The 25894-nt window shown below is 47.4% G+C and overlaps 1 protein-coding gene across 2 annotated transcripts in view; it reads left to right on the top strand.

The window, feature by feature from the left end:
• CCNY (cyclin Y) overlaps nucleotides 1-19717 on the top strand; it is a 235029-nt gene extending 215312 nt beyond the window's left edge. For both annotated transcript variants that reach the window (XM_041765761.1, XM_041765762.1), the window contains exons 8-10: nucleotides 1434-1600; nucleotides 13526-13688; nucleotides 17349-19717. In XM_041765761.1, coding sequence (XP_041621695.1) covers nucleotides 1434-1600; nucleotides 13526-13688; nucleotides 17349-17465 — 447 coding nt within the window. In that variant the 3' untranslated portion in view covers nucleotides 17466-19717. The remainder of the gene's footprint in view (nucleotides 1-1433; nucleotides 1601-13525; nucleotides 13689-17348) is intronic.
• The last annotated feature ends 6177 nt before the right edge of the window (nucleotides 19718-25894 follow it).

Raw genomic sequence — 25894 nt, forward strand, 5'->3', positions numbered from 1 at the left:
TGAAATTATTTCCATTTAAAAATGGTTTATCAAATAAAAACCACAGTGAGATATCTACTTCACACCCATTAGGATGACTATTATTAAAAAAGAAAACAGAAAAGAAAATAACAGGTATTGGCAAGAATATGAAAAAATTGGAACCCCTTTGTGTTGCCAATGGAAGTGTAAGTGACCAAAGTACTTTGGAAAAACAGTATGGTGGTTCCTCAAAGAATTATGCAGAATTATCATATGATCCAGCAGTTCTCCTTCTGGGTGCATACCCAAAAGAATTAAAAGCAGAAACTCAAACAGGTATTTGTACATCAGTGTTCATGGCAGCAACATTATTCATAATAACCAAAAGGAGGAAACAACTCAAATATCCATCGATGGAAAGATGGATAAACAAAATGTGGTATATGTATGTAATGGATTATCATTCAGCCTTAAAAAGGAAAGAAACTGACAGATGCTACAATCTTGGATGAACTTTGAGGACATGCTAAGTGAAAAAAAGCTAGAACAAAAAGACAAATATTGAATGATTCCTAGAATAGTCACATTCATAGAGACGAAGTAGAATGGTTGTTGCCAAAGGCTGCGGGGGGAGAGGAACGGGGAATTGTTTAGTGGGTAGAGAGTTTAGTTCAGGATGATAAGGAAGCTCTGGGGATAGAGATACAGGTGGTGATTTTTCAACAGTGCACTTAAAATGGTTAACTGCTAAGTCTTTTATATGTTTTACCACAATAATAAAAAATAGGAGGGATCCCTGGGTGGCTCAGCAGTTTGGCGCCTGCCTTTGACCCATGGCGCAATCCTAGAGTCCCGGGATCGAGTCCCGCGTCGGGCTCCCAACATGGAGCCTGCTTCTCCCTCCTCCTGTGTCTCTGCCTTTCTCTCTCTCTCTCTCTCTCTCTGCCTCTCTCTCTGTGTGTGTCTATCACAAATAAATAAATAAATAAATCTGTAAAAAAAAAAATAAGCAGGCATTCTTCTGTGTTTTTTTTTAAATAGGTTTATCAAGGCTGCATGTAAATCTACAATTGCCTCAAAATAAAAGGTTTACCAGATAGAAAAAAAAATAAGCTTGTTCCTTTGACACCACTATTTGTTGAAATTTGTATTGTTGTATGTTGAGTCTATATTGATATGGCAGTTGATAAAGTGAGAAATTAACCTGTGGTGCCTGGAATTTGTTCCTGCCTCAGAGCCTTTTACAATCCAGCTACCTCCACACTGTTCAAGGACAGAGTTCAAGGAGAGTGTGTCCACTCTCCATTTGACTAGCTGAGCCCTTTGACCTTTTAGAAATAGATATAATCAGATGATAAATCCCTGTTTAAAGGCTGGTAAAATGGAGTCAAGCAGCTTTCGAATCTATGTATGCTAGCATGTAGGACAAAACAACTCAAGTCTTTAGCCCTGGCATTTTCATGTCTTCCCAGGTATACCTTGAAAGACTTTTGACGTATGCAGAGATAGACATCTGTCCAGCCAATTGGAAGCGGATTGTTCTAGGGGCGATCCTGCTGGCCTCCAAGGTTTGGGATGACCAGGCTGTGTGGAATGTGGACTACTGCCAGATCCTGAAAGACATCACGGTGGAGGACATGTGAGTGTGTGTGTGTTGGGGTGGGGGAGTGGGGCACCGCTTGGGAAGGAACCACATCCCCCTCTGCATGGTCTGTATGGTAAAGAGGGAATGAATTTGTCTAAATGTCTCTTGTGAGTGGGCACAACAAGGACATAGTTGTGGAATATTACATGCAAAAATTTGCTCTGCTCTTCATTGTGGATCATGAACAGGTACCGGTTACACTTTGGATTTTGTGAAACTAGTTACTGAAACTATGTTATAGGCAAACATTCCTTTAATCACAAAGGTGTAGATTAATGCTGTCACCAGTCTGTGATGGTTTTTATTCTGGCTCTGTATCTTACTGCAGACTTGTAACAATGTCCCACACCCATCTTTTATGGGCAGCAGCATACCCCAAAAGCAAAAGAGCTAAACTATTATGTTTCTGTTTAGTTTCAGGGAGAATTTGCAAGTTCAGTTGCTTCAAATAAGCATTCTGTCCTTGGGGCCTCTCATGTGTTTCATTAGGGCTACATGTACACCCCCAGCTTGTCTCCAAGCCCCAGCTCAGGGGAAGTGTCATAAGCTTCAGGGGTAAGGGGTGTCCACCCCCATAGCTCCCAGATGGTTCAGTCCTTATACTTAGGTGAGGATTGTTAACAGGAGACCTTCAGGCCTATTGTCTGGGATCTCTGGAGTCTAGGAATACAGGAAATAGGTTTAGGTTTAGGTTTAGAGCCTCTCAGAGGAGAAAGGAGCTATTTTAGAAAACAATCAGGATTAAACTATTTACAATTCCTTACAGTTTTTAGGTCCTTCTGACATTATTCTTGCTGAAATGTTCTAATACTGTTTGTTCAGCTTCCTTGAGGAAGCTTCAGGCTGGAAGAGGTTCCCAGTTGAGTCCCAGTCTGTCTCCATGTCCCTAGATGCATTAATCCTGGGGATATGGGATCTTGACGGTGGCTGCACAGGCTGCTATTGGGAGGGGTGTCATGAGGGCACATTAGTTCTGGGTTCCTTACCAGCCTAAGACCCTCCTTCCTTGTCTCTGGTTACTGATTTGAATGGCACGCCATTTTTGTGGTACCCCATGAAACACACTTGTTTGTGTTCTTAGGTCTTTTGTTGTAGAGCCTATTTCTACTGTAGCCCTATAAAACTCCTTCCTGTGTCTATAGCTCTTTATTATAAAAAGTAAGACAAGTGTAAATAAGTTTTTGATAGTAAGAAAAATTAGCATCTTGATTATATTTCAAGGTGAAAACAGCTACTAAAATAATCTCATTCAGACCACAGAGGAGGGAGCAACGTGGTAAGAAGTGCTGACTTGTGTTCCTTTATTGGGGGTTACCCTGTCAGCTCCTTGATGTCATTTGACACAGTTATGTGCCTCAGGAATGACATCATGGTTGCTCTTTCTTGTGTCAATGATGGATGTTTGTATGTTGGGGAGGAAAATTTTCCCTTTACCCCCTTTTAGGTTCCTTAGTCTAATAATTCAAATTGACATAAGACAAATAAACAAGAGAAAAACTAATTGTGGATGTATGGAAGACCCATAAAAATATGAAACTCAAAGGCACTCAGATGGGGGAGGCTTATATGCCATCCTGAACTAAGGCTTGGGATAGGAGCCTTTCCCCTCAAAGGGGAAGAAGGCAGCTCACAGGAAGATAAAAAAGAACAGAAGCTTGGTAATCAGATGTTTCCCCCTCCCCCCAATGCAGTTTTTCATTTTAGGTTGGTGAGCCTCACTCAGTATGGGTGGGTGTGCAGCCTGCCTTTCTCTCCTAGAGCAGAGGAGTGGGAAAGGAGCAGCCAACACGAGAACCTATGTATGTGATGTGTCCTCGGGCAAGTCAGTTTTAACAATGAGAAATGAAAGATATAGCTCTAGAAATCTGTTTCCTCATGCTATTGTGTTTTTAGGCATACTTGGAGAAAACTGTTGTGTATTGTAAGGGAATATGTATGCCAGTGTGAAGCCCAGTGCCCCGCTGAGCACTGCAGCAGACACTCAGTGTGACAGGCCCAGTTGTGTTGAAGCTTAAGCCTCAGGGCCTCAGGATGTATCTGTATTTGGAGATAAGGTCGTTAAAGAGGTAACTAATTTAAAGCAGGGTCGTGAGGGTGGGCCCTAATCCAGCATGGCTGAGTCAGACAACAGAGGCGGAAGCACAGCCATGTGAGAACAGAGAGGCTGCAGAAGAAACCAACGGTGCTGGCACCTCCACCTTGGACTTCCAGCCTCCAGAACTGTGAGAAAGTAACTTTATGTTGTTTAAGCCCCCAGTCTGTGGTATTTTATTATGGCAGCCCTAGTAGACTGATTCAGATTTTGATAATGGCAAGTAAGATGCTGCTGTGATAATTACCTAAAGATGTGGAAGGGGCATTGAAACTGGGTGATGGGTAGAGGCTACAAGAGTTTTGAGGCACATATTAGAAAAACTTTAGATTACCTTGAAGAGAGGGTTTTAGAAATATGGTTGTGAAAGGTGATTCTGATGAGGACTCAGAAGAGAGCTTTCATCTTAGAGATAGACATTCATTACCACAAACAGATGTTGCTAGAAATAGGGCTGTTAAAGGTGCTTCTGGAGTGAGGTATCAGAAATGAGGAACCAGCCATTGGACCCTGGACTAAGGCAATACTCGTTATACAGTGGCGAAGAACTTGGCCAAATTGTGTTCTACTGTTTTGTAAGGTAGGATATTCAAAAATGAACCTGAATGTTTAGTGGAGGAGATTTCTAAGCAGAATGTTAAAGATGCTGCCTGGTTTCTCCTTGCTGCTTATAATAAAATCTAAAGAGAGGGAAATTGAAGTAGGAATTGTTAAGCAAAAAGGGACCAGAGGTTGAAGATTTGGAAGATCTCAAATTTTCTAACCGCTGCCTATCCGTATTGCAAAAAATGAGAAAGCATGTTCTGGAGAGAACAGTAAGGGTGTGACTGGACAGCGTTTGCTAAAGAGGTTACAAGTGTGGCCCGACGATCCAGCCAGTCATCCCAGCAAAAATGTTGCCAGTTTAAACTGAAAGGGACAGAGACAGGACAAAATGAAGGAAGGCTGTCAGACTTCTAGGATTCTACAGAAGAGCTGTCCTGCTGTCATATGTTATCCTTCAAAAGGGAAAATGACTGAAGGCAGTTTGGAAATTGGCAGGGCTGCCTTTGCCACCACAGACACAGCAGGTACAGGTCTGTGGGGACTGAGGCTTCCTTCTCCTTGACTAGGATGTGGAGCAACTGCCCATGGCTAAGGGGGCCCAGAGGCAGGGCCGCCATCTTAGGGCCGGATGATAGAGCATCAGCCAAAGATTATTCTCAAGACAAAATCTAATGCATTTGCCCTGCTAGATTTTGGATTTGCTTGAAACCCAAGACCCCTTTCTACTTTTAGATTTCTCCCTTTTGTAATGGGAATGTCTATGCCTGTGTGACCATGGTACTTTGGAAGCAGATAACTTCTCTGGTTTCATGGTTCACACCAGGAGAGGAATTTTGCCTCAGGATGAATCATACCTCTAGTCTCACATACCTGATTTCGATGAGATTTAGATGAGAGTTTTGGACTTGGAGTTGATGCTGGAATGGGTTTTTGGGCTGTTGGGATGGGGTGAATGTATTCTGCATGTGGGGTGGATGTGAATTTGGGGGGCTAGAAGATAGTGTCAGGGACTGAGTACCATCTCCCTCAAATGCATATTGTGAGGTCCTAATCTCTAGTACCTCAACATGTCACCATATTTGGAAATAAGGTGCTTAAAAGAAGTAATTAAGTCAAAATGAGGTCATTAGAATGGGCCTTAATTCAACATAATATGTCCTATAAGAAGAGATTAGGTAACGGGCAGCAGAGAGAAGGACAATCTTGTGGCATTTTGTTATAGCAGCCTTAGCAAACTCATACATCCAGTAAATTTTATTGAAAGAAGGAATGAGATCCAGTGTGTTCAAGAAGCCATTCAGGTGGTTGTATTGCTGAACCAAGCTTGTGGAGATAGGGGCTTTAAATTATTTTGTAGCATCTGTACAAAATCATAGATTTACCGTTGGAATAAACATTGGAGTGCTTCAGTGAATATCATTCTCAGTGTGTAAAAACTGAGAGCCTTTCCCCTAAGATCAGGAACACAACAGGGATATCCACTTTCACCACTTTGTGAGGCTAGAAGTCTTAGAAGTCTTAGAAATAAAAGGCATTCAAATTGGCAAAAAAGAAGTCAAACTCACCCTCTTCACAAATGACGTGATACTGTACGTAGAAAACCCGAAAAACTCCACCCCCGGACTGCTAGAACTCATACAGCAATTCAGCAATGTGGCAGGATACAAAATCAGTGCACAGAAATCAGCTGCATTTCTGTACACTAACAATGAGACTGAAGAAAGAGAAATTAAGGAGTCAATCCCATTTACAATTGCACCCAAAAGCATAAGATACCTAGGAATAAACCTAACCAAAGCAGTAAAGGATCTATACCCTAAAAACTATAGAACACTTCTGAGAGAAATTGAGGAAGACACAAAGAGATAGAAAAATATTCCATGCTCATGGATTGGCAGAATTAATATTGTGAAAATGTCTATGCTACTCAGGGCAATTTACACATTCAATGCAATCCCTATTGAAATACCATAGACTTTCTTCACAGAGTTGGAATAAGTAATCTTAAGATTTATATGGAATCAGAAAAGACCTTGAATAGCCAGGAGAATATTGGAAAAAGAAAACCAAAGCTGGGGCATCACAATGTCTGACTTTAAGCTGTATTACAAAGCTGTGATCGTCAAGACAGTGTGATACTGGCACAGAAACACACATAGATCAATGGGACAGAATAGAGAATCCAGAAATGGGCCCTCAACTTGATGGTCAACTAATATTCGGCAAAGCAGGAAAGACTATCCACTGGAAAAAGGACAGTCTCTTCAATAAATGGTGCAGGCAAAACTGGACAGCCACGTGCAGAAGAATGAAACTGGACCATTCTCTTGTACCATACACAAAGATAAACTCAAAATGGATGAAAGATCTAAATGTGAGACAGGAATCCAACAAAATCCCAGAGGAGAACACAGGCAACACGCTTTTCAACTTGGCCACAGCAACTTCTTCCAAGATACATCTATGAAGGCAAGGGAAAGAAAATAAAAAATGAACTATTGGGACTTCATCAAGGTAAAAAGCTTCTGCACAGCAAAAGAAATAGTCAACAAAACTAAAAGACAACCTACAGAACGGGGAGAAGATATTTGCAAATGATATAGCAGCTAAAGGGCTAGTTTCCAAGATCTATAAAGAACTTCTTAAACTCAACAGCAAAGAAACAAACAATCCAATCATGAAATGGGCAAAAGATGTGAATAGAAATTTCACCAAAGAAGACATAGACTTGGCCAACGAGCACATGAGAAAATGCTCTGCATCACTTGCCATCAGGGAAATACAAATCAAAACCACAATGAGATACCACCTCACACCAGTGAGAATGGGGGAAGTTAACAAAGCAGGAAACACGAAATGTTGGAGAGGATGCGGAGAAAGGGGAACCCTCCTGCACTGTTGGTGGGAATGTGAACTGGTGCAGCCACTCTGGAAAACTGTGTGGAGGTTCCTCAGAGTTAAAAATAGACCTGCCCTACGACCCAGCAATTGCACTGCTGGGGATTTACCCCAAAGATACAGATGCAATGAAACGGCAGGACCCCTGCACCCCGATGTTTCTAGCAGCAATGTCCACAATAGCCAAACTGTGGAAGGATCCTTGGTGTTCATCAAAGGATGAATGGATAAAGAAGACGTGGTATATATAATGGGATATTACCCCGCCACTAGAAACAATGAATACCCACCATTTGCTTCAACATGGATGGAACTGGAGGGTATTATGCTGAGTGAAGTAAGTCAATTGGAGAAGGACAATCATATGGTTTCACTCATACATGGACTATAAAAAATAGTGGAGGGGAATAAAGGAGAAAGGGCAGAAAATGAGTGGGATAAATCAGAGAGGGTGACAAAACATGAGAGACTCCTAACTCTGAGAAATGAACAAGGGGTAGCAGAAGGAGAGGTGGGTGGGGGGATGGGGTGACTTGGGTGACAGGCACTGAGGGGGGCACTTGGCGGGATGAGCACTGGTGTTATACTATATGTTGGCAAATCGAACTCCAATTAAAGAATATACAAAAAAAAAAAAAAAGAAGAGGAAGAGCAGTCGTTCCCACATGTGAGTATGCATCCAATCACATGGAGGGCTTGCTAAGACACATATTGCTGAGCCCACCCCAGTCTCCAGTTCAGCAGGTCTGGGGTGGGCCAGAGAATGTGACTTTCTAACAATCTCCCATGGGATGCTAATGCTTCTGGCCCCAGCCCAAACTTCTAGAACCACTGACCTCCAGAGACTGGTCAGTAAAGGAGCCACACAGGTATTACGATCCATATGGCCAACCCACTTATAGTTTGATGGAAATGAATGATGGGTAGCCAAAATAAATTTTAAAACTTCTATTTGGAGAACTTCCCCATGTCAATTATCTTTTAGATCAGGTTCATTTCTTGACAGTTAGTACCTAGAGGGAGAAAAGTTCTCAGCGATGATGGATCTACTTGTTGAGCACTGGTCCTAGGTCATGCATGGAGGTTTAGCATCACCTTCCCCATGAAACACCCTGTGCTCCCAAACACACTACATAGCCCTCTATCACACTCCACTGTAAGTGTCCCCTTCAATCAGTCTCCCCTACTCGTTTCCTCACAGCTGGAAACTGCAACACCTGGCCCCTATCACAGTACCTGACATACACTTAGTCGCTCAAGAATTATCCTGACTGAATGGAGAAGACCAGCTCAACTTGGCTGGAGAGATTGAGGAAGGGTTCTTACAGAAGTCAGAGATGAACTGAGTTTAGAACTGTAGAGCTCTGGTGGGGAGGAATGAGGGTTGGGGCAGGGTATTTCTGGCAGGATCCCTGTCACCATCTCCTGTGAGTGAGTCTGAAGGCTGATGAACCCTGTCCCAGGTGCCAGGCCTCACCTGGACCCCACCTCCACTGACCCTACTGAACATGGAGCCTCTTGGATCTGGCCCCACATGCAGGAACCTGAATATTTTGTAGCCTCAAACTAACATAGCACCATCCTATCCCCTCTGTGGACCTGAGTCTTGGTCTGCTTCTGGTGGGTCACTTCACCAAGTCATCAGACTCTGAGAGGACTCTGTCCTAATCTCATCCTGCTGTGAAAACGGGACAGGAGTGCGGAGGTGGCAGGGAAGGCAGGCCAGGATTTGAGCAAGAGGGAGTGGCTTTATTATTATTATTATTTTTTATAAATTTATTTTTTTATTGGTGTTCAATTTGCCAACATATAGCACCGGTGCTCATCCCATCAAGTGCCCACCTCAGTGCCCATCACCCAGTCACCCCCACCCCCTGCCCGCCTCCCCTTCCACCACCCCTAGTTCGTTTTCCAGAGTCATCATGTTCTGTCTCCCTTTCTGATATTTCCCACACATTTCTTCTCCCTTCCCCTTCTATTCCCTTTCACTATTATTTATATTCCCCAAATGAATGAGACCATATAATGTTTGTCCTTCTCCGATTGACTTACTTCACTCAGCATAATACCCTCCAGTTCCATCCACGTTGAAGCAAATAGTGGTTATTTGTCGTTTCTAATGGCTGAGGAATATTCCATTGTATACATAGACCACATCTTCTTTATCCATTCATCTGTCTATGGACACCGAGGCTCCTTCCAGTTTGACTATTATGGACATTGCTTCTAGAAACATCGGGGTGCAGGGGTCCTGCCGTTTCATTGCATCTGTATCTTTGGGGTAAATCCCCAGCAGTGCAATTGCTGGGTCATAGGGCAGGTCTATTTTTAACTCTGAGGAACCTCCACACAGTTTTCCAGAGTGGCTGCACCAGTTCACATTCCCACCAACAGTACAGGAGGGTTCCCCTTCTCCGCATCCTCTCCAACATTTGTTGTTTCCTGCCTTGTTAATTTTCCCCATTCTCACTGGTGTGAGGTGGTATCTCATTGTGGTTTTGATTTGTATTTCCCTGATGGCAAGTGATGCAGAGCATTTTCTCATGTGCTCGTTGGCCATGTCTGTGTCTTCTTTGGTGAAATTTCTATTCACATCTTTTGCCCATTTCATGATTGGATTGTTTGTTTCTTTGCTGTTGAGTTTAAGAAGTTCTTTATAGATCTTGGAAACTAGCCCTTTATCTGATACATCATTTGCAAATATCTTCTCCCCGTTCTGTAGGTTGTCTTTTAGTTTTGTTGACTGTTTCTTTTGCTGTGCAGAAGCTTTTTTATCTTTATGAAGTCCCAATAGTTTATTTTTAAATTTTCTTTCCCTTGCCTTCATGGATGTATCTTGGAAGAAGTTACTGTGGCCAAGTTGAAATGGGTGTTGCCTGTGTTCTCCTCTGGGATTTTGTTGGATTCCTGTCTCACATTTAGATCTTTCATCCATTTTGAGTTTATCTTTGTGTATGAGAGAATGGTCCAGTTTCATTCTTCTGCATGTGGCTGTCCAGTTTTGCCTGCACCATTTATTGAAGAGACTGTCCTTTTTCCAGTGGATAGTCTTTCCTGCTTTGCCGAATATTAGTTGACCATAGAGTTGAGGGCCCATTTCTGGGTTCTCTCTTCTATTCCACTGATCTATGTGTCTGTTTTTGTGCCAGTACCACACTGTCTTAATGATCACAGCTTTGTAGTACAACTTAAAATCCAGCATTGTGATGCCCCAGCTTTGGTTTTCTTTTTCAGTATTCCCCTGGCTATTCGGGGTCTTTTCTGATTCTACACAAATTAAGATTACTTATTCCAATGCTGTGAAGAAAGTCCATGGTATTTCAATAGGGATTGCATTGAATGTGTAAATTGCCCTGAGTAGCATAGACATTTTCACAATATTTATTCTTCCAATCCATGAGCGTGGAATGTTCTTCCATCTCTTTGTTTCTTCCTCAATTTCTTTCATAAGCGTTCTGTAGTTTTTAGGGTATAGATCCTTTACTGCTTTGGTTAGGTTTATTCCTAGGTATCTTATGCTTTTGGGTGCAATTGTAAATGGGATTGACTCCTTAATTTCTCTTTCTTCAGTTTCATTGTTAGTGTATAGAAATGCCACTGATTTCTGTGCATTGATTTTGTATCCTGCCACACTGCTGAATTGCTGTCTGAGTTCTAGCAATCTTGGGGTGGAGTCTTTTGGGTTTTCTACGTACAGCATCATATCATCTGCGAAGATGGAGAGTTTGACTTCTTTTTTTGCCAATTTGAATGCCTTTTATTTCTCTTTGTTGCCTGATTGCTGAGGCTAGGACTTCTAGTAGTATATTGAATAGCAGTGGTGAGAGTGGACATCCCTGTCATGTTCCTGATCTTAGGGGAAAGGCTCTCAGTTTTTCCCCATTGAGAATGATATTTGCTGTGGGCTTTTTGTAGATGGCTTTTAAGATGCTGAGGAACATTCCCTCTATCTCTACGCTCTGAAGAGTTTTGATCAGGAATGGATGCTGTATTTTGTCAAATGCTTTCTCTGCATCTAATGAGAGGATCATATGGTTCTTGGTTTTTCTCTTGTTGATATGATCTATCACGTTGATTGCTTTATGAGTGTTGAACCAGCCTTGCATCCCGGGGATAAGTCCTACTTGGTCATGGTGAATAATCTTAATGTACTGTTGGATCCTGTTGGCTAGTATCTTGTTGAGAATTTTTGCATCTGTGTTCATCAGGGATATTGATCCAGAATTCTCCTTTAGGTGGGTCTTTGGTTTTGTAATTACGGTGATGCTAGCCTCATGAAAGGAGTTTGGAAGTACTCCATCTCTTTCTATCCTTAGGAGCAGCTTTAGTGGAATAGGTATGGTTTCTTCTTTAAACGTTTGATAGAATTCCCCTGGGAAGCCATCTGGCCCTGGACTTTTGTGTCTTTGGAGGTTTTTGATGACTGCTTCAATTTCCTTACTAGTTATTGGCCTGCTCAGGTTTTCTATTTCTTCCTGATCCAGGTTTGGTAGTTTGTGGTTTTCCAGAATTGCGTCCATTTCTTCTCATTGTCTAATTTATTGGCATATAGCTGCTTATAGTACATTTTTAAAATCGTTTGTGTTTCCTTGGTATTGATTGTGGTCTCTCCTCTTTCATTCATGATTTTATTAATTTGAGTCTTTTTTTCTTTTTAATAAGGATGGCTAATGGTTTATCTAGCTTATTAATTCTTTCAAAGAACCAACTCCTGGTTTTGTTGATCTGTTCTATAGTTCTATAGTTCTTCTGGTCTCTATTTCATTGAGTTCTGCTCGAATCTTTATTTTTCTTCTGCTTGGTGTAGGGTGGGGGAAGGAAGGGTACCCTCTAGTTTATGTAGTGTAAATCCCTCGACTTCTCCTGGAGCTTTCCAGCGCTGCTCGGTCAAGAACTTGCTCTTCCCCTGTCCTTCCAGCTGGTCTTCTGGGGGAGGGGCCTGCTGTGCTGATCCTCAGGTGTGTGCACCTGTGGGAGCTGCCCCGCCCCCTGCCGGGTTTTGGGTTCAGTGGGAGCTGTTTACTCCCTGAGGCTTCTGTCCCCTGGTGGCCCCACCCCTCTTAGGCACAGGGTGAAACAAGGAGGTACAACAGCACTGGCGGCGGCCAGGTCTCCAGCCCTGGTATCAGCTTCCCGCAGTGACTCCCGCCGTCTCCCAGTCCACACTGGCCTAGATGCTCCTGGGCCGGCGTGGGGGCACCATCTACACAGCCCACAGGGCGCCGGGCAGCAGGAGAGCCCTCGCTGTCCTGTGCCCTCCCCACCTCCTCCCGTTCCAGGGGGAGCACAGGATCGCTGGATCCGGGGCCTGCGCTGCTGGAGTCACACTCCCCAGGCCGCGGCTCCTGAAGGCAGCAGGCGCAGCCCCCTCGGCCCAGAGCCACCGCCCGAGCTTCTCCCCGAGGCCCTGCCAGGCGCTCAGCCCTTCCCCGAGCTCGGCCCGCGGGGTGTGGTGCCCTCGCCTGGGCGCTTCCTCCGTTAGCGACCCCGGGAGCCTGGCGGCCCCACCACTGCCCCTCCTGGGATCTGGCCCAATACCCTGCTCAGCGCCTTTCTGTCCGGGAAGAAGCGGGGGCGGATTTTTAAAGGTCCGGCTTCCCCAGGCCTGGGCTTTCCTGTCCCGGAGGCTTTCGCCCCCCTCCAGCCCCCCACCCCCTTCCTACCTTGCTAGAAGGGAGAACCGTTCTCTCTGTAGCATTCCGGCTGCTCTCCCTTAAAATCTCAGGTCGAATTAGTAAGTGTTCCAGATGATATGAAAATTATCTAGGTAGGTTCGTGGGGCCGCATGAGGTGAGGGCCCTGCTCCTCCGCCGTCTTCGAAAACCCAACTGCTGTCTTTCTTCAGAGTTGGTAGGTTCCCTTTTTTGTGAGTCCAGGGCTGCGATTCATTCTCTCCGTCCTGCTTGCCTGAGGAAGGCCCTACAGCAGTTCCTCCACTCTTCTTCCAGGAGGTAGGAAAGGGCTCTTGAGGAAAAGACAGGCGTCTGCGTCTAACAGAGGCTTTTCCCCTGGGTTCCTATCTTGACTTCTTACCAGACTCCACTTGACAGTTGTTGACTGCTTCATCTGTCTCACGTGTGATGGTTCGTGCTGAGCTTTGTAGCCAGAGCCTGCTGTGTGTGTTGGGTCTCACCCTGAAGCACTGCCAGGTGATCATCCCGATTAATCAGGCCTCATCCTTCTGGGCACTTGATCATTCAGCCTTTAACACCAATTTGGTGGTTAAACTGTAACTCTGGGGTCCAATCAGGCAATTAATTAGATAGCTTTCCTCCCTGGAGGTTGCAATTTTCTGGAGTCTGGTCTCTAGCAGCTTGCCTTAGCAGGGCACGGAGCCTGATACCGGCAGCTAAACACGTGCTATTTTTGTCTTTGCTTTGCAGGAATGAACTAGAGCGGCAGTTTCTGGAACTGCTCCAGTTCAACATCAATGTTCCTTCCAGTGTTTATGCCAAGTATTATTTTGATCTTCGTTCTCTGGCAGAAGCAAACAACCTGAGCTTTCCCTTGGAGCCCCTGAGCAGGGAAAGGGCTCACAAGCTTGAGGTAAGATGCTTTAACATCCTAGTTTGTGATGCGCTATTGCAGGTGCATCATGTGCGTGTCCTGGAGGTGTGAGGTCACAATGCCAATTCCTCCCACTGCGTGTTGTTGTAAAATAAGACAGGCTGCCTTGGATTTACAGTTAGTCGATTCATTTAGTGGATTTGTAATTCATACAATCATATTTTAATAACCTTCTTAATATGTTTTTATTTAGTGTGCATCGATTCTATTAAAATCTTAAAAAGACCTGTTTTTTAAAAAATAAGCTTATACAAAATAGTATTTCTCAACATGCACTTTTATAAGGAAAAAAGATACCAGATGAGCCTAATGACTGGAAATCCCAAAGGGTTATATTCTGCTTTTTATTTTTTTATGTTTTTCAAAATCTTTTCTCCACAGTCCAGTTAGAGCTGGGGCCAGCCCCATTGGTTTTGGTCTGGATTTAGGGCCTTCACTGTTAAGCTGTGTAACTTTCGTGTTCGTAACGTGTATATATAGCTCAGTGTCATATCTGCACCTAGCTCTTCCTGTTTGACTGTTGTTGACCGGATAAAAAGTGGTGGGGTGACAAGGAGGATCACTCCTGAAACCCCTTCCTCCAGAGCAGGAGTGCTAAGGCCCTTTGTACCTCTACCATTACCACGGTTGTGGTCTCATCCCATAGACCCTTTGATCAAAGCAGTAGATGTTATAGTCATGTCCCGAGCTTGGTGCGACCCAAGAGGTCTGTGCTGTCTTATTGTCCAATCTGAGTGACATGGTATCCCCTTATTCAGTACAGGGTCAAGATGGCTAGAGTGGTGGTCTGATAGGGTTAGTAGCTATGCTTCAAACAACGTCTAGAGGTAGAGGGAAAGAGATTATTATGGATTGCAAGCTTAAGAAAGCTAAAATTTTAAATAAAATTGTAAAAAATAAGTAACATGCTAATCCCAAGAAGAAACTTAGTAAAACTGTGGAATAGACTGGATTATTGAGCCCTGTTTAAAATAACCCCGTGAAGTTTTCAGAACTCAGCCACTCTGCTGTGATTGTGTGCTGGCCATTAGGAAGCAGCTGCTCATTTAAGTCTCCCAGTTCTCTTGAGCAAGAAGTGGAAAACCCTTCCACTGAAGGATGTGCTCCTAGGCGGGGTGTTGTCAGACTTTCTTGAGCACACACATGAAATTTGACTGTGTGTTCGATTTCTCCGTGGCTGGGCCCCCTGTTTCAGCCTGAGCAGCAGGCTCTGGAAGCCCTGGTGGCCAGTGGTTCCTCTGGTGCCAAGCTGAGGAGCGCGCAGCTCCTGGCAGCATCTGCAGACCTGCAGGGAGGCAGGTCTATGGTTCTCTGAGGAGGGGTGTCTAGGGGTGCAGCTCAGCCGAGTTGTGGGCACACAGGCTGGCTGAGCTGGGAGTCTGGGTGTTTGCTGTCAGCTCCGGCAGGTTACCCGAGTGGGACCAGGGAGTGCTTGTTGGCTCCACAGGCTCACTGGGCAGAGGAAGAACCATAGTCCTGACATAACCATTCTCTCTTCCCCTGAGAGTCGGAGCTTACTGAGATGCAGACCTTCTTCTGTAGGGCCAGACAGAAGCACTATCTGCAAGAGCAGCTCGCACTTCTCTGAAGTAATTTCTAAGAAATGGGATTTCCTTATTTTCCAGACCCCAGTGTCTCCATTAGTCTATTTGGTTAGCAAGTTTGAACCCCATCATGGAGGCAAGGGGGGTGAGACACATTAGAAGTGGCTATTACCTGAAGTTCTGTATGTCCCCAGATATGCTGCCAGATGGCCAAGTAGGTGTGTGTGGGTCACAGGGTAGAGTATGGAGCCAGCAGGTGCACGGTATCTTTTCATTAGCCTGGTCATTTCTCTTTGAAATCAAGTCACATCTCTGTATGCATGCCGAAGGTGGGATTAAAGCTAAGAATTTGCATAATGAAATCCCTAATAAGGTAGTGCATTACTAACTCAATGTAATATTCCACTCAGACCGTGTACTGTTTATAAGCTGAGAAACGACAGTTATCTCAACGAGTTTAAGTAAATGAAAATAACTTACTTTAAAAAGTCATTGCTCTAATGTCTGTAAGGAATGTGATTTTTCTCTTTAAGTATGTCACCTGGATCATGTGTATGAAACGTATTTCACACAAGGGATGCCCAGTGCTGTAGCCTATCTCCTGCCCTCATTCACCTGTCCTTTGGAGCTCCTATCTCTCCTCTAGTGCCCCCTTCCTGCTGTCCCTGGAGTTGTTGTGTAAAGTTGTAGGTTTTGGAAAATGAATGCGAACCGGTACCAGTGCCCTATTTTTTCAGTACTTTGGCCTTGCCCTGATATGTGCGTGCCTCTGTTATGTGCAATCTTAATTGGTACTTACACATCCACTCAACACATACTTACACATATTTGCTCAGTGTCCTCTGATACCAGGCCCTGGTTACCAGGCACTATCATGAACAAAATTGATAGACTTTGCCCTCTGGAGTAAACATAGTACATAAACTGGCTCATATGTTAGAAGGTGAGTAAAAAAGAAGCAATAGGGTAGGGGTTGCTGTCATCAGGAGCCTCACTGAGTAGGCTTTGGTGGCATGAGGACTCTTGCAGAAACCTCCGGCTGAGGGAAGAGCTGCTTCAGAACCCACAGTGGGAGCCAGCTCAGGTGATGGGGGCCAGAGGAGGGGAGGCCCAGAGCAGAGTGGGTGAGGGGAGAGGAAAGTATGGGGAAAGAGTTCACAGAGTGAGCTCAAGGTGAAGCAGAAAGAGCAGCTGGAAGGATGACTGTCATCATCCCCATGAGAGCCATGGTGATGTCATCAGGTCCGCCACTTTTGTGTCTTTGTCCCTGATGGTGACTTCATGGCAGGTGGGTACTGTATCTGTTTCCCTAGCCCCTGCCTCACCCCTGGCCTATTGCTTGAATTGTGTACAAGTTAGAAGACTTTCTTTTTGTATCATCATGAGTGAAGTCAGCCGCACCCCTGGGTCATTTTGACAGAAGGCTAGGGCATTTGGAGTGAGTGAGCTGGCTCAGCATCTGTCATCACGTGCTCCCAACCTGCACCCAGCAGCAGCCCCGAAAGAGCCATGGCTGGGCTCTGAGCCCTGGGGAAGGCCGAGCCTTGCTCCTGGCTGAGGCCCTCCCACCAGAATCTCTCTGTCTTTAGTCGAGACTGTGAGGACATGTGGATGGTCCCCATGTTCCCTGTGCTACATTTCCTGCCCAGTTTCGTTCTTCACTAGACTTCTACCTGCTGTGACTTGGTCTCACATAATTGCTGCCAAGTGATGTTCTAAGCACTCTCTACAGCACAGAGCCCTGGGGCATGACGATAGCCATGCCGGGTGGGTGCTCTTCACCCCATGTGCAGACAAGGGTGCGGGACTCGATGGAGACATAGGCCCGGCTTGTGGCCCTGAGCGGCTCACCAGCCTTGAACCTGGGTCTGGCTGAGCCCAGGCAACACTCTATAGTCGTCTCCCATTTTGAGGTGATTTTCTCAGTCAGCACAGGGAGATGGGGCCTGTGTCTGTAAGCCCCACTGTGAGCGCACAGGACTGGGCTGCAGCATGTGAACTCCGAGCAGTGCTGTCCGTGGGGTCCCCAGCAGTGAGGGAGGGAGGGTGCCTGCAGGATGGTCCTGACCTGAACTGTCTCTCTTCTGCCCCTTAGGCCATCTCTCGCCTCTGCGAGGACAAGTACAAGGACCTGCGTAGACCCATGAGGAAGCGGTCAGCGAGTGCTGACAATCTGACTCTGCCGAGGTGGTCCCCGGCCATCATCTCCTAACCATGGGGAGGGGGGGCCTGCTGGAGGCCACACCATCCCTCGGTTTCTCCTCTAGTGTGAGAAAAGACAGACTTGGGGTGGTTTTGGTTTTGTTTTCCTTTCCTTTTCTTTTTAAATTGAAATTGATAGCTTTGTCAGGCTACCTTGATGACCGTCTCCACGCTGTGTGGCCCTCACACAACTAGGCCTCGAGGGAAGCAACATCAGTGTTCCGGAGACCCCGTTCCATGCCTTTCCCCATCATCATTAACAGCACTCCCTCATGGAGGAAAAAGACTCTCATCCTGGAGAAGGAAACAAAGGGAAAGGGAAGTCGTGTAGAGGCAGGGAAAAGGTCAGATGGCTTGGCCATTTCTTATGTCCCCATCTGGTCGATAGATGAGTATGATGGAGAGACACAACCATAGGTAACAAAGTCGGATGTGCATTAAAGACAAGAGTCCTGCGTTTATCCACCTCCGTTTGGATCAGTATGTTCTGTAAGACTTCTTGCATTCCTTCTAGCTGCTTTTTTGGGATTTGGGGGATTTTGTTTGTTTTTATTGTTTTGGTTTTGGTCCCACAGAGCAGAGGATATAGTTTGTACCCACCATGGCACAGACATCCAAATAAATAGTACTGGTCATATCTCTGTGCACTATTCCTGCGAGCTGTCTTCTGAGCTTTCTTCCTTACAAGTGGGATGCGCTTGTTATATTTCTGTACACCTTTATTTTATATAGTTTTTCTTCAACGGTGGCAAAATTAACTTGACTGTAGTACTGAACCAAAAGTATCCCTTTCCGTCCTTATTCCTCACCCCAAGAAAATTCTAGATAATATGGGTGCTTGTGTCTTCCAATTTTCTTGCAGTTGGTTTTGTTTTGTTTTTGTTTTGTTTTTTTTTTTTTGCCTCTGACCTGAAATCGTAGTTATAAATCAATCAGATTCTATGGGCTGAAGTAACAGTATGCCACGGAGCGTGTCCTCTGGTAGAAGTTTTCCTCCAGTGCTAGGTGTTTGCCTGTGGTTACTGAGCAGGAGCCGCCTCTCTCTGTATCCCCAGCCCAGTTCACTCCTCTATGTCCGTGTCCATTGTTGCAAGCAATATTCTTCTCAACTTTTATATGTTTACTTTAAATCAAAGTTAGTCTATTTGTATAAAAATTTTTAAAAATCTAAAATTAAAAAAAAAAACAAGGGGGGTGGGTTATTCCAGTGGAAAATCATTGAAGGACAAAATGTTACTATTGACTGAGGTATTTTTCACAGGATGATTGAATAAAAAACTCAACTTGCGTTTTCATTGTGGGTGTTTAGAGAAATTACACAAAATTCAAACTGTGAAGGTTTATGCTTCATTAATTAGGACTGTACTTCTTCATTTTCTGACTCTCCTAATTTCCTGATGGGCTAGATGAGAATCTTCTATATCAAGTAAAATAAAAGGGTTAATGATAGAATATCAGAGTAAATTTGGTATCAAGTCTAAGAATCTGAATCAGTGAAGCATAGAGTGCTCTGGGTTTTTGCATATTTTCTTGGGTCACAATGACAGGCTTCTAAGTTTTTTCCCTTTTCAAGCCTCTGCAAGGGAAATGGCAGCAGATACTCTGTGTTACATCTTCCTGCTATGTGAATGTGGAAAACTTTGAAATCTTATTAGTCTTGGGTCCCCTAAAGTCATACGCCTCAAACATGCCTGCTTCTGATGAAATGTACTTCGGAGATAGAAGGGGCTCAAAAAGTTGAAATCCCAAGATCCCTGGGCCAGAAGTGCAATGCTAGTTAGATTTCAATGAAATTTGTATCGTGTAAACAATTGTTTGGACCAGAAATATCGTCAGGTTCTTTCTGGCCTAAACTTTCAAAAGCAAACACGCAGAATCTGAAAAGTTAATTATCTTTCCATTATAATGGTGTGATATACTCTGTATGGGTACCAAAATGAGCTTCTCTCTTCAAGTAAGAGTTGGATTTAGAACTTTAAATAGAGATCTAAAAATGTAGAAAATATTTTATATTCCCTAATCTATATAGCTTAAAAAGGGACATATTTTCTTAGCTGAATATGAATACCTCTCAAGCATAAATTAGTTCCTCTCATGTAAAGTATCTTATTTTACCAATCCATTTCAGGAAAGAGGTTCTGCTGCCTTTAAAGCAGAAAGCTTATTTTTATCCCTTTTATTTGAATGAGAGAGATTTGAAAATTGAATTATGTAAATACTTCAATGCATCTGCTATTATTTTGTGGAGTTTATTAAACTACTTTAAAAAATTGTATAGTCTATTTATTGTATGTATGTACATACAGTCTGATAACTTAAAACTTAACGTGGATTCCGTAAAACCTTGACTCAGTCTTGTTTAGACTATTGAATATTGTTTTAACCTTGTGCACTGGACTCTACCTCTGTATAGGAAGATTTTCCATACTCATTAATAAGTATTGATCTGTATTAATTGGTTATGTTTCTTGCACTAAGGATTTTTAAAATTTTGCTGTAAGTGTAGATTTTAGTTTTACTTTTGCAGTATGAATCACTTGACACATAGGTATATACTTTAGGTTTACTTTATTTTTCTACATGATGATGAAGACTTAAATTTTGTTCTCTGGTTTGTTCTAAGTTTGCCAAAAAGAAACCCCAACAATACCCAGTACAGTACCTATTGGTTAATCAGAGTGACTGTAATTTGTTTCAAGGTGATTCAATGCCCTACAGTTAAAGCCGGATTGCTATTTAGGATGACATTGTCTTAGTGTAGTTTTTGAAAGGACGGTTCTCATCATTAATGGAGGATGAAGAAAACCACACATTTTGTTGACTTTAATTTTAGATTTGGCTTAAACAACAATTAAATCATTGGGAGAATAAGTATATATCCCAATAAATTTTTTTAATTTGTTTTACCTTTTTTTTTTTTTTTTAACTGGGAAAAGGGAAAGAAGTCAGGGATTTAAAACCAAATTAGAGGGCAAGGTGGGAGATCCTACCAAGATCTGAGATGTGCGCCTATGCCTTAATGCACTAGGTGAGGCTGGTGTCAGAGCCTCCGACCCATCATCTGGCTCCTCTCCTGGGCTGGCTCTCCCGAGCTCCTTCTCGGTCTTTGGCGGGGGCATCTCCATCTTGAGGTTGATCCTTAGCCAAGCTGCAAAACAGAATTTTGGGAGTGAGTGATTTTGATCCTTTCCGGCTGCTTTTGGTAACCTCTCACCTGGGGCCATATTTTACAGCTTTGAATTTTTTAAACAATAAAATATAATTCCTGGTTCATTGTAGGTACTTAATAAGTGTTAAATAAATAAATAAATACATACATAGAACAAATAGTGCCTTCCTGCTGCATTTTTTTGAATATTATATTGAGATAAAATTCAACAGGTTTTATGGATGTTGTGTGTGAACGTATTATTCTTGGGAGTCTTGAGCAGTTCAAAAAAGTCTTGAACACTTCTTAGAAACCTCTTATTGAGATGTTACAAGACAGAGACCTATTCAGAGCTTGTCATCTTTATATTGATGACCTATATTATTTTAATGACTTTATCCCCTTTGGCTTCATTGGAGTCAACATCTCAAGACTGTTGGGTGGATCTTAGAAACATGGACCATCTTTGGAAAGGCCAACCAGAGAAAGCTCATATCCTCGTTGAAAAAGATGAGAAATAGGAGACATGCCCTCAGGCTGAAACTGGAAAAGGATATTTGAGAAGATTTATTTTTTAAACTATATAGATTGTGAGGAAAATGCTATATAGAACTTCATTAAGATCATGATTTGCTGTTACTGAATGCAGAGTCTTTACTATATCTAAAAACAAATTACTCCCCCACTTCCCCCGCCCCCGCCCCTGGCCTCAGGACAGTGAGGGAATTGTAGAAGTGTGCTTTGTAGTCACAAAATGGGTGATGGATTGTGGACCTGACCAGTTCAGCTGACTTCCTTTCCAGTTTTCCTGTTTGATTTTCTTACGTTTGTTTGTATGTGTGAAGCTGCTAAAGGAATACTGAGCCACTTTCCGTTAGAAGCTTCAAGAGTTCAGTGGTCAGCATTGACATGCTCTGCTTTTATTCATCTCTCAATTGAACATGTTTAGAGGGTGCTGTATGTCTACGTTGCCACACGCACTCAGGTGAAGATTTATTCTGGCTCCTGTGCTGTCCGTTGTAATCGTAGAAGGCCTTCTGGAAGAACCTGTGACCATGAGAAATTAGTTCAGAAGTATCTGACTGAATGGTGTTTAGATTTCACAGATCTCTATAAGCTTTCCTGTGTCTTTTAGTGGATGATTTAGGTTGAGGTCTTTAAGAACTTTGTTTATATAAATTACTTCAAATGCAGGGTTAAAGAGTGGCATTCAAGACTAATCCTGTGCCCTTCTTTGATTAGACCTGGAAAAAAAACAACTAGCACATTCTTGAGATAGGGTTCTCTGTATACGATGACCAGGACGAATCATCCCTTCCTGTGTCAGTCATTTTGACTGCAGACGATCTGCTCAGAAGTTGAGTCGGAAGTACCAAGCACCTGTCTACAGGTATTGTACACGGTGGGAATCCACCAGGATGACAGAAACAGGCCCCTGCCCACATGAAGCTGAATTGATTTGGTCTGGATCAAATGATATGACAATAAAATAGACACACATTCATCCTGTTATGAGCATGAAGCAGAATATCTAAACCGGTCTCTGGTAACAGCCGCGCTTTCTGGAATGTCATTTCTTCCTGCAGACATTCATGGAGTTCCACAATCATTTAATGTTACATGTTAATGTTTTTTGAGGACCTTAAAGCTAGTGTGATGGCTACCAAGAAAATGGAGAGAAACCACTGGAAAACAATGAGAATTTAGTAGGATGGTGGTTAGAAGATCAGAAGGTTAAGAAGGTGGTTAGAAGGTCCAAAAGGTATGTGATAGTTTACCAAATCACCGGCAGTAACCAGTTAGAGAATATGGTGGAAAAGAGGTGCCCCTCCAAACCTATCCAAGAACAAAAATAGGATGCCCAGTAGCTTCAGCATCTAGCATAGTTTAATTCATCAAATCCTCCTCACAGTTTCAGGGCAACTGCTGTTATTCCCAGATGCAGATGCTTAGGCTTACAGAGGAGGAAACCTTGCTCTGGGCACACGGTCAGACTTGTAGAGCCAGAAAGCCTGACTCCAGAGCTCATTTTCAACTAGCCTGTTATATGGCTTTTCACTGTCCTCATTAGGGAAGAAAACCTGTCAAGAAACATGCTGTGGTTACCTCCCCCAGATTCATGCCAGTCCAAAACCTGCAAATGGGACCTTATTGGGAAATGGGGTCATTGCAGATGTAATTAGTTAAGATGAAGTCATGCTGGATTAGGATGGGTCATAAATCCAATGACTGGTGAACTTCTAAAGAGGGAGATTTGGAGAAAGACCTGGGGAGACGTAGGAACAATATCCTGTGATCATGGAGGCAGAGGATGGAGCAAACGGCTGTAAGCAAGGAATGGCGGGGTTTGCCAGCAGGCTGGGAGGCCAGGAAGGGGTCTTCGGAGAGCACCCAGCCCAGCTGCCTCACTGAGACTCCTGCCCTCCAGAGCCCTGAGGGAACCAAGCTGTTTGTGCTGTAACCCGCCCGGCAGGTGGCAATGTGGCAGCCTCTCTAGGAAACTGACACGTGCGGTTCCTAAGTAGAACACTAGGGCGCCGGGGTGGCCCAGTGGCTGAGTGTTGGCCTTGGGCGGGGCCATGACCCCAGGGCCTTGGGATGGAGGCCGCTCCGCTCCCGGCTCCCTGCTCAGGGGAGCCCGCCTCTCCGTGTCCTCCGCTCCGCCCCTGCGTGTGCTCCCCCTGGTGTGCTCTTTCTCTGTAAAATGAATAAATGAAGATCGTTTTTAAAAAGGAAACGTGAGCTTCACAGGCGGTCGTCAGAACAGCCGTGCACGCCGTGCGGCCGAGCCTGCAGGCCGCTTCTGGCAGTCTCCAGCCTCGTCTCCCCTTGCGGCCTCCCGCCGCCCCCTGGGTCGGGGCGCGCTCGGCACTCGGGGCTGGGCCACTGCAGGCCCCTGCGCCATGTGCCCCCACGGCCGGCACCGCTCAAGGTCACCTGTCCGAGAGGCCGCCGCGACCTCGCTGTCCTTGGGCTCCGCAGGACCCGCCTCCAGCCCGCGCCGCCACTGCGCCGCGCTCCTCCCTGTTGGCGTCTCTACGGGCCTCCTGCGCCGCGCGCCGCTCCGGGGGCTTGTCGGTGTCCACGCTGCCCCGGGCCTCCGCTCCCGGGGGGAAGGGGCTGCCCAGGGCTGGGGCCGAGCGCGGCCTGGAGGAGGCAGGAGGAGGGCGGCAGGCTTGAAGCCGGCTTGGGCTCGTGTGTGGGGCCCACACAGGGGAGGGGTGGCCCTGGGGGGGCGCGTGCCCACTGCCCCTCCCCCCGCCCCTCCCCCCGTCCCTCAGACAGACTCGTGTGGCTGCCACAGCCTCGGACGCCCCGCCCGCCGCGCCCGGGAGGTGGGGACGGCGCGGCCTCCCCCGGGACGCCCGTCGGTCCGCGGGGTCCGCCCTCAGCAGCCTCGGGGGCCGCGGGGAGCCGGAGCCGGGCGCCGCCGTGGTGCGCAGCGGCCCAGGGGGTGCGGCCCCGCCTGCCGCCGGGCCCCTCGCCGCGACGGGTCCGCCCCGCCCCGCGCCCCGCCCCGCGCCCCGCCCCGCGCCCCGCCCCGCGCCCCCAGCTCCCGGTCTCCTTCCTTCCAGAGCCGCCGCCCGCGTCCCTGAGCCCGGCTCCCCGCGCCGCGCGGGTCTTGCCTTGACCTTCCTGCGCCCGTGGTTTCCCGGTGTTCGGCCTGAGGTGCATCTCTCAGCTCAAAGCAACGCCCGGTCTCTGTCCCGGGCCTCGGCGCGCGGACGGCCCCGCCCGCCCTCCCCGCTCCGGCCCCGCGGTCGCCCCGCCGGGCCCCCTGGCCGCGCCCTCCCGCCTGCCGCCGCGTCCCGGCCTCAGCCTCCTGCTACCGCCCGGGGCTGCGTCGGGCCGGGGGCCGCTGCCACTTCCTCGGAGCCCCCCCAGGCGCGGACCGACAGCCGCGGGCCCGTGTCCGCGGAGGGCGGCGGCGGGTAGGGGGCGCCCGAGGGCGGGCTCGGGGTCGGCGGCGCGCGAGGCTCCCCTTGGACGCGGACGCGGCCGCCGCGAAGCCGTCGGTGAGGGCGGGCTCCGACCCCCCGGCCCCACGCCCAGGCGCCCCGGGCCGCCCCCCCACTCCGCCCGCCCGCCGCTGTCCCCGTTCCGGCCCGGCGACCGCTGCACCCCGGGGGCCGGCCCGGCCTTGCCTCGGCGAGCTCGGGACTCGCTGAAGCTGCAGCGGACGGGACCCCGCAGCCCCGGAGGGGAGCCCCGGGCGCCGGCGCGGGCGCAGGTGCGGGCCTCGGCCCGGGCAGCCCGGGGAGCGCAGCGAGGTCTGGGCGGAGACCCTGCGGGGGGAGGGGGCGCCCGCCCAGACGCCTCGGCCCCCGCCCCCGCCCCCGCCCCCGCCGCCGGGCGCTCCCGCCGCCCTGTGCCTCCGGCCTGCCGCGGCCTCCGCGGTGGGGGACCCAGGGCCTGGGCGCCAGCGCCCGGTACCGCTTGCAAAGACTTGGGTCAGGAAAGGCGGAGAGCGTCGCTCCCAGCCCCAAAGGCCCTGGAGCCGAGGGGCTGGAGCTGCAGACGGAGCCGCCTGGGAAGGGGCACCGGGCGCTCCCCGCAGTCCGCGCCGACCCGCCGCGGCCCGTGGATGCTCCGCCGAGCTTCGGACCCCCCCGCCGAGTGCCCGCGGCGCGGCTCTCCGGGGCCCACGGGCGAGGTGCCCGCGGGTGTGCTTCGGGAGCGCCCACGCTCGCAGCCGTCGTGCCGCCCTCGGACCCGGCGAGGGGAGGCCGGTGCGTGGGCTCCGAGCACATCCGGCCCGCACGGGGACGCAGAGGACGAGCGCCCAGCGCCGCGGGCCCGGGCCTAGCCGGGGCGGCCCTCCCCGTCCTGCGGGCGTCCGAGCCCACGGCGCACCCCCGGCCTCGGGGAGCGACTGGCTCAGCAGCGGCTCCGCGGCCTGTCAGGCCCGGCTCCCCGGACACTCCAGGGCGCGGCGCCGGTACCGGCCCGGGAAAGGCCGGCTCCCTCCCAGGCCCGGCTCAGAAGGGCCCCCGCCCCCCGACGGAGCCGGGAAGGTTCCCGCGCGACGCCCCCCGCCCCCCCGCACCGTCTTCGCTTCGCGCACTTGGCTGAGAGGAAGGTGAGGGGCTGCTGCAGGGGACCCCCGTGGGCACCAGCGCTGCCCCCACACGGAGCTCCCGGCCGCCCGCAAGGCCAGCCCCTCCCGGGAACCCGGGGGCATCAGGGCATCAGGGCGCAGGCCCCAGACCTGCTCAAGTGGGAGGATCAGGCAGGGCCGCCCTGCCCCCCCCCCCAGCAATTCCTGCAACCCCACGAGGGAAACTCAAGGT

This window comes from Vulpes lagopus, chromosome 8 (assembly GCF_018345385.1).
Source record: "Vulpes lagopus strain Blue_001 chromosome 8, ASM1834538v1, whole genome shotgun sequence".
In the NCBI taxonomy this organism is placed as follows: Eukaryota; Metazoa; Chordata; class Mammalia; order Carnivora; family Canidae; genus Vulpes; species Vulpes lagopus.